General features: G+C 40.5%; 1 protein-coding gene across 1 annotated transcript in view; it reads left to right on the top strand.

Annotated features, from left to right (window-relative positions):
- The window catches only part of ZBBX (zinc finger B-box domain containing), a 380683-nt gene that overhangs the window by 336894 nt on the left and 31443 nt on the right, over positions 1 to 12346 (top strand). The window contains exon 18 of the mRNA XM_082248819.1: positions 11777 to 12007. Within this exon, the coding sequence (XP_082104945.1) occupies positions 11777 to 12007 (231 nt within the window). The remainder of the gene's footprint in view (positions 1 to 11776; positions 12008 to 12346) is intronic.

The raw sequence follows: 12346 nt of genomic DNA, 5'->3' as shown, positions 1-12346 counted from the left end.
AGAGCGCATGAGCCGCCAGCGTCAGCGGCTGCATGCAGTGCAAATATCTCCTAATCCGTACAGGTTTAGGAGATATTAATTGTATCTACAGGTAAGCCTTATTATAGGCTTACCCGTAGGTAAAAGTCAACAAAATGAGTATACTACCGCTTTAATCACACTTAAAGTGGAGTTCCGGCCTCAAAAACTAATTTGGGCCATCTGCTTGCTTTAAATCCCCTAAAAAACAAATGGATACTCACGATTTTTTTTTCTTTACTTACCTTGTTTTTGAAGAAAGTATTCGTACCTTCCTTCTACTTCCTCCCTCTGCGGCCGCGGCCCGCGCCGTCACTTCCTGCTTGCGTTGACTGCTGGGAGCTGAATGTCATCGCTCCCAGGAGTCAATGCGCCTGCACCGACCCCGCTCGTCAGTTCCAGTGCAAGCACGTCATTCCCTGCTAAATAGCTTCAGGGCATGCCCAGAAGCTGTGCAGGGATGACGCGCCTGCCCCGGAAGTGACGAGCGGGGCCGGTGCAGGGCATTCTGGGAGGAAGAGAACATGGAAGAGGACGCCCTGGCTTCAGCTGCCCACACCTGAGATGGCAGCGCTGGACAAGACATTTTCAAGTTAAGTATTTCTTCTAAAAGGTAAGTGCGACCTGGGACAGTTCAGAGGCTATCCATTATAAAATGTACTAGCCCTGACTGTCCGGGGGTATTTTTATTAAAAAAAACTTTTCCGAGGCCGGAACTCCGCTTTAATATCAGCGTCCTGTTACCCACTATACGTCAGCACTAGGAGACAGAGAAGCAGCTCTCGGAGCCAATCATGTGAGCAACATGCATGTGTTCAAACAAGGAATATGTTGACAGGAGGAGGCCAGAAAGGTGAACTTATCTGTCTGATGCTCCTCCTCCTTCACTGTCCAATTAAAACCTGTGGAGAAGGGAGGCGACAAAGATGTATTGTTTTTTTGTAATAGAGAAAAATCAGGAAAAAGTTTGTAAAGAGTTTGGAATTTATCATTGTATTTGTTATGAGTCAATATGTTAAGTTATCTAACCTCATGTGTTATCAGGGGCCTGACCTTTGTACATTAAACCACACAATTGCTACACAATTGCAGACCGAACTGTGCAGGATCAACATGATTTTTTAGGTGTGAATGCCACACTGATTTGTTGATGAATCTCCCCACAAATATATACCTATTGGGGTTATCCATTGTCTGCTCTTTAAAATAATGACACCTGACACTATTTACTATACATCATAACATATACAAGTCATTAATCTTAACCTTCTTAGCAGTATTCCCAAGCGTGGCTTGGGGTTAAATTTCAGAGCCAAAAGCGGTAACCCCGAGCCACACTCGGGGTACCGCCAGAAGCATCGCTGGATCCTGAAAGCAGGGTTACTTACCTTGTCACTGGGATCCAGCGATGTGTCTAGCGGCGGATCTTCCACCCGATCCTCTCCGTGCCCCGTGACGTTCGCAGGGGGGTGGAACCGGCGGCAAATTTAAATGTAAAACACACCAAACACACTGATACAATTCAAAATAAAATAAATTCACATTAGATTGCCCCCCAGTACCCTTTCCTGCAGTTTTACTGTACTTTTTATGTATGTATATATATATATATATATATATATATATATATATACAGGTGAAACTCGAAAAATTTGAATATCAAGCAAAAGTTCATTTATTTCAGTAATGCAACTTAAAAGGGGAAACTAATATATGAGATAGACTCATTACATGCAAAGCAAGATAGTTCAAGCCGTGATTTGTCATAATTGTGATGATTATGGCTTACAGCTCATGAAAACCCAAAATCCACAATCTCAGTAAATTAGAATAGTACATGCAATCAATAAAACAAGGAGTGTACATAGAACAATATCGGACCTCTGAAAAGTACAAGCATGCATATGTACTCAGTACTTGGTTTGGGCCCCTTTTGCAGCAATTACTGCCTCAATGCTGCATGGCATAAAGGTGATCAGCCTGTGGCACTGCTGAGGTGTTATGGAAGCTCAGGTTGCTTTGATAGCGACCTTCAGCTTGTCTGCATTGTTGGGTCTGGTATCTCTCATCTTTCTCCTGACAATACCCCACAGATTCTCTGTGGAGTTTAAGTCAGGCGTGTTTGCTGGCCAATCAAGCACAGTGATACCATGATCATGTGACCAGCTTCCGCTGTTTTCAGATCAAAAATTAGATTGTGGAGGAAATTAAGAGCAAATAGAGGGCAGTTTGAGTTAAGAATACGTATTTGAATAGATTTTTTTTTTTAACTAGAGTTTAGCATCACGTTAAAAGTGGTATGCTATGAAAGTAAGGAAAATAATTATAAACATATTACACATATCAACCATTTTTCTAATCTAAAGTATATGTAACATGATTGTAAACTTAACTTTATTTTTTTTTTAGATAACAAACACATTATACTTACAGTATCTCCCAAAAGTGAGTACACCCCTCACATTTTTGTAAATCTTTTATTTTATCTTTTCATGTGACAACACTGAATAAATTATACTTTCCTACAATGTAAACTAGTGAGTGTACAGCTTCTATAACCATGTAAGTGTGCTGCCCCTTCAAAATAACTCAACACAGCCATTAATGTCTAAATGGCTGGCAACAAAAGGGAGTACACCCCTAAGTTAAAATGTCTGACTTGGGCCCAATTAGCCATTTTCCCTCCCCAGTGTCATGTGATTCATTAGTGTTACAAGGTCTCAGGTGTGAATGGGAAGCAGGTGTTTTAAATTTGGTGTTATCGCTCTTACTCTCTCATACTGGTCACTGGAAGTTCAAAATGGCACCTCATGGCAAAAAACTCTCTAAGGATCTGAAAAAAAGAATTGTTTCTCTACATAAAGATGGCATAGGCTATAAGAAGATTTCAAAGACCCTGAAACTGAGCTGCTGCACGGTGGCCATGTCCATACTGCGATTTAACAGAACAGGTTCCACTCAGAACAGACCTCCCCATGGTTGACCAAAGAAGTTGAGTGCCCGTGCTTGGCGCCATATCCAGAGGTTGTCTTTGGGAAATAGATGTATGAGTGCTGCCAGCATTGCTGCAGAGGTTGAAGGGGTGGGGGGTCAGCCTGTCAGTGCTCAGACCATACGCCGCACACTGCATCAAATTGATCTGCATGGCTGTTGTCCCAGAAGGAAGCCTCTTCTAAAGATAATGCACAAGAAAACCCACAAACAGTTTGCTGAAGACAAGCAGACTAAGGACATGGATTACTGGAACCATGTCCTGTGGTCTGACGAGACCAAGATAAACTTATTCGGGTTAGATGATGTCAAGCGTGTGTGACGGCAACCAGGTGAGGAGTACAAACACAAGTGTGGCTTGCCTACAGTCAAGCATGGTGGTGGGAGTGTTATGGTCTGGGGCTGCATGAGTGCTGCTGGCACTGAGGAGCTACAGTTTATTGAGGGAGCCATGAATGCCAACATGTACTGTGACATACTGAAGCAGAGCATGATCCCCTCCATTTTGAGACTGGGCCCCAGGGCAGTATTCCAACATGATAATGACCCCAAATCCATCTCCAAGACGACCACTGCCTTGCTCAAGAAGCTGAAGGTAAAGGTGATGGACTGGCCAAGCATGTCTCCAGACCTAAACCCTATTGAGCATCTGTGGGGAAACCTCAAACAGAAGGCAGAGGAGCGCAAGGTCTGTAACATCCACCAGTTCCGTGATGTCATCATGGAGGAGTGAAAGAGGACTCCAGTGGCAACCTGTGAAGCTCTGGTGAACTCCATGCCCAAGAGGGTTAAGGCAGTGCTGGAAAGTAATGGTGGCCACACAAAATATTGACACTTTGGGCCTAATTTGGATGTTTTTACTTAGGGGTGTACTCACTTTTGTTGCCAGCGGTTTAGACATTAACCACTTGCCGACCGGTCACGTTGACCGTACTGCGGCAAAGTGGCTCGATATCGTCCAGCGACGTAGACCTACGTCGCTGGACTCCTCCCGGAGTCTTGCTTCCGCTGTTTTCAGTCACAGCAGGAGTCGGGCCAGGGGAGGAGAGGCGGTGATCACCGCCGCTCTTCCCATCGTCGGGAATCGAGTGTGGAAATCCGCCCGCTTGTGTAAACAAAGCGGGCGGATCTCCTAAGTGACAGGCAGGGACAGATTGCAGGATTCAGCATAGCTGAACCTGCGATCTGTGCCAGTGTCACTCAGTCCCCTCCCCCCACAAACGTTAGTAAGCACCAGGCATACATTAACCCCTTGATCACCAATAAAAGTTAACCCCTTCCCTGCCAGTGTCATTTTTACAGTAACAGTGCATATTTATAGCACTGATTACTGTAGTAATGTCACTGGTACCCCCAAAAGTGTCAAAAATGTCAGTCAAGGGTCCGATCTGTCCGCCGCAATGTCGCAGTCCCGCAAAAAAAATTAGCAGATCGCCGCCATTACTAGTTAAAAAAAAAAAAAAACAATAAAAATGACATAAATTTCCCGTAGTTAGTAGCTGCGATAACGTTTGCGCAAACCGATCAAAATACGCTTATTGCGATTTTTTGTTTCCCAAAAATATGTAGCATAAAACAAATTGGCCTAAAATGTTAAAAAGTTTTGATTTTTACATTTTTTTGAGGGGGAATTTCATATAAAAAAATGTGAATGAAAAATATTTTTCAAAATTGTCGCTATTTTTTTGTTTATAGCGCAAAAAGTAAAAATCGCACAGTTGATCAAATACCTCCAAAAGAAAGCTCTATTTGTGAGGAAAAAAAGGACATAAATTTGGGTACAGCATCGCACGACCGCGCAATTGTCCGTTAAAGTAACGCAGTGCTGAATCGCAAAATATGGCCTGGTCAGGAATTGGGTAAAATCTTCTGGTCTTAAAGCGGTTTAAAATATGCTCATTGAGAATTTTTTTGTCAAAGACATGTAGCTAAATACATTTTGGCCTAAATATATGACAAAGATTGAATATATTGTATATTTTTTAACTGTCAAAGTAGAAAAATATTGTTATTTTTTCAAAATGTTCGCATTTTTTTATTAATATCACAAAAAAATAAAAAGCGCAGAGGTGATCAAATACCACCAAATGGCAGCTCTGTTTGTGGGGAAAAAAGGACTTAAATTTCATTTGGGTACAGCGTTGCATGACCGCGCAATTGTCAGTTAAAGTCGCACAGTGCCGAATCGCAAAAAGTGGCCTGGACGTAAGACAGCAAAATACGCTGGTGGTAAAGTGGTTAATGGCTGTGTGTTGAGTTATTTTGAGGGGCAGCAAATTTACACTGTTATACAAGCTGTACACTCACTACTTTACATTGTAGCAAAGTGTCATTTCTTCAGTGTCACATGATAAGATATAATAAAATATTTACAAAAATGTGAGGGGTGTACTCACTTTTGTAAGATACTGTACATGCTCTGTGCAATGGTTTTATGCAGAGCAGCCCCAATCCTCCTTTTCTAGTGTGCCACCATTAGAAGCCGATTCCTATTTTAGCACACCTGTGAGCTCGATCCTGAGCTGCACTGTCTGTGTCTATTGACACTGACAGTGTGGCTCGGCCCTGCCCCCTCACCTTCATCACAGGATTTGATTGACAGCAGCAGGAGCCAATGGCTACTGCTGATATCAATTTGCCCTGTGAGGAGAGGAGAGAGCCACTGCTCTCATGCACAGTGCTAGATTGAGCTCAGGTAAGTAGAGGGCGGGGGGGCTGAAAGGGACCTGCATGCATAAAATTTTTTACCTTAATGCATAGAATGCCTTTCCTATTTTCCCTTCTTTTAATATTATAGATTTGCATTCAGCATCTATACCCACACTTGCACACCTCATTTCCAACTGATGCCATTGTTTGTTAATTATTTAGACAACATAATACCGTATATAATAAAATATTAGTAGTGCACATTAGTTACATGCTATTATGTCTTTTTGTAGCTAATCTTCCTTTCCATACGTCCTAAACAAGGCTCAAACTGTTCTTTTATAATAACTTTTTCACCACCTTATCCAGAGAGACTTCAACTTTGACAATTTTACCGCTCTGCTTCATTACTGCTATTTTACTTACCATCCATCACTTCCTACACATGTTAATATGAAGTTAATATAATTCTGATGTATTTTTTTATTCCCTGTATCAGTCACTGATTTCCTGTCCTCAGAGTATTAGGCTGCTCTTAATTCCTCTCCTCCTCCCAGACATTTCAAATTATATGAACCTTCTCCCCCATGTCTAATGTTTTATATTTCTCTTGCCTTCAGCATACAGAATAATACACAGTCCTCTGCCCCCTTTCATAATGATTCCAGAAGCAATGAAAGTTGTTTTAAAGAACCAACAGTAACAATGTACTGCATACATAATTACAATGTAGAAAATATTGGAGTTTCAATCAGTGTTTACACCGATGTTCTGATTGTACCAAGTATTACAACACAATAACAATGAGCAAAGTGGAATTTAACCAAAATGCAAACTCTCAAATTTGTTCACTAGTGCTTAGAAGAAATTAGCTTGGAAAAGATAGAGGGTGCTTTTTTGTTTTGGGGCGGGGATATGCGGGGTCATTTAGTTTTATGTTTTGTGATTGTTATCCTTTTCTTTGTGTGCTTAGTTTATGTTTGTGCATTATCATTTTACATTTTTTTAATTGCTTCTTTTGCTGTCTGTTTTTTCTTTCAATTAAAAAATAAATCACAAAATAATTAGGCTAATAAGAGGCCATTTTATGACACAAGAACATATCTAGTATAATTGAAAATAGCTTCTGTACATTTTTTATACCTTTTATACAAATGTGATACCTGCACTTTCTGCATTGAACATTGAATCTTTTATGCAAGTCATTTTCAAAGCAGAGCCTAAAGTCTGTCATTTCTTTTTCAGTTACTTACTGTAGGAACAATTTTAGATGAAATTAACTGAACTCCAAACTTTTTTCCTGCTGGAGCAAATAAAAATACAAAAACCAATAAAATCTGCACACAAGCACGCTCTCTCGCTCATATATATATATACAGTGGGTACAGAAAGTATTCAGACCCCCTTAAATTTTTCACTCTTTGTTATATTGCAGCCATTTGCTAAAATCATTTAAGTTCATTCTTCTTCCTCATGAATGTACACATAGCACCCCATACTGACAGAAAAACACAGAATTGTTGACATTGTTGCAGATTTATTAAAAAAGAAAAACTGAAATATCACATGGTCCTAAGTATTCAGACCCTTTGCTGTGACACTCATATATTTAACTTTTTGCTTTCCATTTCTTCTGATCATCCTTGAGATGGTTCTACACCTTCATTTGAGTCCAGCTGTGTTTGATTATACTGATTGGACTTGATTAGGAAAGCCACACACCTGTCTATATAAGACCTTCCAGATCACAATGCATGTCAGAGCAAATGAGAATCATGAGGTCAAAGGAACTGCCTGAAGAGCTCAGAGACAGAATTGTGGCAAGGCACAGATCTGGCCAAGGTTACAAAAAGATTTCTGCTGCACTTAAGGTTCCTAAGAGCACAGTGGCCTCCATAATCCTCAAATGGAAGACGTTTGGGACGACCAGAAGCCTTCCTAGAGCTGGCCGTCCGGCCAAACTGAGCTATCGGGGGAGAAGAGCCTTGGTGAGAGAGGTAAAGAAGAACCCAAAGATCACTGTGGCTGAGCTCCAGAGATGCAGTCAGGAGATGGGAGAAAGTTGTAGAAAGTCAACCATCACTGCAGCCCTCCACCAGTCGGGGCTTTATGGCAGAGTGGCCCGACGGAAGCCTCTCCTCAGTGTAAGACACATGAAAGCCCGCATGGAGTTTGCTAAAAAACACCTGAAGGACTCCAAGATGGTGAGAAATAAGATTTTCTGGTCTGATGAGACCAAAATAGAACTTTTTGGCCTTAATTCTAAGCGGTATGTGTGGAGAAAACCAGGCACTGCTCATCACCTGTCCAATACAGTCCCAACAGTGAAGCATGGTGGTGGCAGCATCATGCTGTGGGGGTGTTTTTCAGCTGCAGGGACAGGACGACTGGTTGCAATCGAGGGAAAGATGAATGCGGCAAACTACAGAAATATCCTGGACAAAAACCTTCTCCAAAGTGCTCTGGACCTCAGACTGGGCCGAAGGTTTACCTTCCAACAAGACAATGACCCTAAGCACACAGCTAAAATAACGAAGGAGTGGCTTCACAACAACTCCGTGACTGTTCTTGAATGGCCCAGCCAGAGCCCTGACTTAAACCCAATTGAGCATCTCTGGAGAGACCTAAAAATGGCTGTCCACCAACGTTTACCATCCAACCTGACAGAACTGGAGAGGATCTGCAAGGAGGAATGGCAGAGGATCCCCAAATCCAGGTGTGAAAGACTTGTTGCATCTTTCCCAAAAAGACTCCTGGCTGTATTAGATCAAAAGGGGGCTTCTACCAAATACTGAGCAAAGGGTCTGAATACTTAGGACCATGTGATATTTCAGTTTTTCTTTTTTAATAAATCTGCAACAATGTCAACAATTCTGTATTTTTCTGTCAGTATGGGGTGCTATGTGTACATTCATGAGGAAGAAAAATGAACTTAAATGATTTTAGCAAATGGCTGCAATATAACAAAGAGTGAAAAATTTAAGGGGGTCTGAATACTTTCCGTACCCACTGTAGGTATGGACCATAGGGTGAGTACCCAGATAGAAAACTGGCTCCAGGGGAGAGTCCAGAGGGTGGTGATTAATAGGGAGTACTCGGATTGGGCGGGTGTGGAAAGTGGGATCCCCCAAGGTTCTGTCCTGGGACCAATCCTGTTTAATTTATTCATAAATGATCTAGAGGAGGGGATATCTAGCACAATCTCGGTATTTGCGGATGATACTAAACTAAGCATGCCAATATCTTTTATGCAGGATGTGGAAACCTTACAAGCGGACCTGAACAAATAATGGGCTGGGCAACTACATGGCAGATGAGGTTTAATGTTGAAAAATGTAATGTAATGCACTTGGGCGTTAGAAACACGAAAGCAAGCTACTCACTAGGGGGGAATCCTCTGGGTGAATGTAAGATGGAAAAGGACCTGGGGGTTCTAGTGGACTATAGGCTTGACAGTGACATGCAATGCCAAGCCACTGCAAGCAAAGCCAACAGAATACTGGCATGTATAAAAAAGGGGATTCATTCCAGAAATAAAGAGATTATTCTCCCACTCTACAAGACTCTGGTCCAGCCACATCTGGAGTATGCTGTCCAGTTCTGGGCACCAGTCCTCAGGAAGGATGTGCTAGGAACTGGAGACAGTACAGAGAAGGGCAACAAAAATAATTAGGGGAATGGAGGACATCAGCTATGAGGAAAGACTACAAGCACTGGACTCTCTGGAGAAGAGACGCTTGAGGGGGGATATTATATCAATGTACAAATACTGTACTGGCGACCCTAGCATAAGGAACAAACTTTTCGGAGAAAGGGAATACAATAAGACACGTGGACACTCACTAAAACTAGAGGAAAAATGGTTTAACCATAAAATAGGTAAGGGGTTCTTCACTGTCAGAGCAGTAAGGATGTGGAATTCGCTTCCACAAGCAGTCGTATTAGCAGGGAGCATTGATAGTTTCAAAAAACTATTAGATGGGCACCTTAAAGACCACAACATACAGGGGTATACAATGTACGGTTAACAGCAAACACACACACACATCATAGGTTGAACTGGATGGACTGATGTCTTTTTTCAACCTCACAAACTGTGTAACTATGTACTTTAATTAATTTTTAATGAAATGCAAACCATACCCATAGCAAATCCAGTCTACTCATTTTGGTATTTTTCAGACAGCGTTAACCATGCTACTTCTTCTGTGTAATTAATGCGGATGTCAACTATAGCTCCAACATCATTCCCCAGCACTATATTTATAATGGATACTTTTATGTAGGAGACAAATATTTTTGCATGTAATTATTGTTATAGGCAAAACTTCTAAATATGTGCATAAAGTTGATATAAATATGTTAATAAAGGACACCTAGCAAGATTTTTATTACATCTACTCTGTCTTCATATGCGCATTATTTTGCATTAATCAGGAAAAGTAAAATACTTTTGTTAGAACAAGTATACATTTACTGTTACCTTAAAACAAGTTGTACTTATGATATATATCTTTATCTTCTTTAGAATTGCATGATTGTTATTTTCACCTCCATGGAAAATTTTACATCTCCTTCTAGTGTCCTTCAGATATGCTGACTTTGTTTTGTAATAACCTACATGTCTACCCTACAGTGACATGTAATCCAGAACTAATATAGCTGTTCTATAATTTCATTCACTGAAGCTGACATTCAGCATTTACTATTATGGGCACTGGGGATAATGTGCAGAGAAGACAACTCATTCCCCAGGCTTTTTGATATTTTTGCACCAAAGACTAAAGGGAACTCAAGGGAACAGAATTGTGTGTGTTGTAGTAATGTACCCTATCTATCCTTATTAAGAGCTCAAAACTACCATGTGTTCATTTTAGTATATCAACCTCATTATGGCTTATTTGTTAACATGAAATTATAGGAAGACTGTCATGTGAGAAAAAAGGGAGGATGCCATTGCAGACCTCTAATTCCCTGCTGCTACGCTGACCCCTTTGCTTCAATACTCAAAATTACTGACCCAGAAACAAGTATGTACATAAGGACTTCAGACTTTACTATTATTTTCCTGAATTACATACTAATTCCAGGTCAGTAACTCAGAAAATGGCTCCTATATTTTTCAATATCATTTATTGATGTAGATTAGTTAAGTTCTTTAGAAACATAGTAACTAAATATTTATCTTTTTATCGTATGTTTTTTTTAAAGAGGAAAGATTTTGTACGATTGCTTGGGCAGCCCAGTCTTATATAAAACATCAAATAATTATCTCCCACTTTGATGAGCTCAAACTACTAAGCCTAGTAGTCCTTTGTAGGAAAATTATTGCATTTGGACTCTATACACCAGGGGTGCTTATATATTTTAAGCAAAGCATCAGTTCAGTGTCCTCCAGACTGTTGGGGAGTTCAGAATGTGACCAGTGGTAAGTTGGAGTAAAAAAATGCCCTGACATTGATGGTTAGTGGAGATCAAATATGTCCCAGGGTCATTGATCCCTGAGAGGAAAAAAAACCCTACATTTAAGCGGGTGGAACCTGCTGCCACTCTACATATACTAAGAAACAGAAAGCCTGTATCTGGCCTAAGAAATAAATTGAGCTCCACTGCTGTACAGTCCAGTGGAATATATGTAGAATGTATTTCTTAAGTTAACGGAAATGGCAGAGAATCTCACCTGCCAGTCTTGGCACTTTTAGAATCTTAAGTTTTCAGGTGATCGCAGTGTTCCTTTGGCCTCATCAACACTGAGTACCATTTGACCTCCACCTAGTTTGACCATTAGTTGTCCAGGGGGCTCCCTGGATACACTTCTGGTCCCAGAATGTTACAACCATTCCTACAGGGTAAATAATGGATAGCTTTACATTTATTTCTATCACATCCCAGCCCCTCATGCCAGGTAATGACCAGAATGTAGCTCTTTGTGTATAGGAGGCTGTCTCAAAGGCCCTTTGGTGATTTTATACCTGTATTCCAGGTATCCTCTGTTTTATAAAATCAGTATATGCAAAAAGCAGATATATATTTATGTGTATAGTGTTTTATGTGGAGTTAATAAAAACTGAGGGAAAAACATAATGATTTCTACCTGATATTATTATAACCATTTTAGGAATTCAAACTGGAAGAGCTGTTTCTACCAACTCACTGCACAGAATATCCAGACCTTTGAACGATTCAAGGCCTAGCACTGCAAGAGAGAGACCAATGTCCAGGGCTGCCTCGGAGATCCTAGAGGTCGAGTCTATTGACTCAACAGACAGACATGACCATCTCTTTGAAGATGAAAATGAAAGAGAGACTTTAGCCATCCTGGAAAAAGAGCTAAATGCTTTAAAATCAAGTAAGTAAATCCTTTCTGGTCTTTTACTTTCTATTTCTGTAGTTTCATATTCATTTGAAAGTTTCTTCTTATTCGTTTGGTAATACTGTTAAGTAAAACTCAGCCACATCTGCTACAAACAGAGGGGTATACAATAAGAAAACCACCTGGCTCTAGTGTAAGTACTGAAGTATGATATCCTCATATAAATACATATTTGTAGGTTCTGTTTAGCTGTTTTTTTTTTTTTAATCAAATTGTAATTAAAGAATATGTTACCCCAACATTTCATATTCCTGATATGTGTCTGTTGTACCATGTACTTATGTTAAACGGCATCCTGTTTTTTCATATTGCTTC

This window comes from Pelophylax lessonae, assembly GCF_965119305.1.
Source record: "Pelophylax lessonae genome assembly, chromosome: 3".
Classification (NCBI taxonomy): domain Eukaryota; kingdom Metazoa; phylum Chordata; class Amphibia; order Anura; family Ranidae; genus Pelophylax; species Pelophylax lessonae.
Note: the sequence above shows the minus strand (reverse complement) of the source record. Positions and strands in the feature narration are given on the sequence as shown.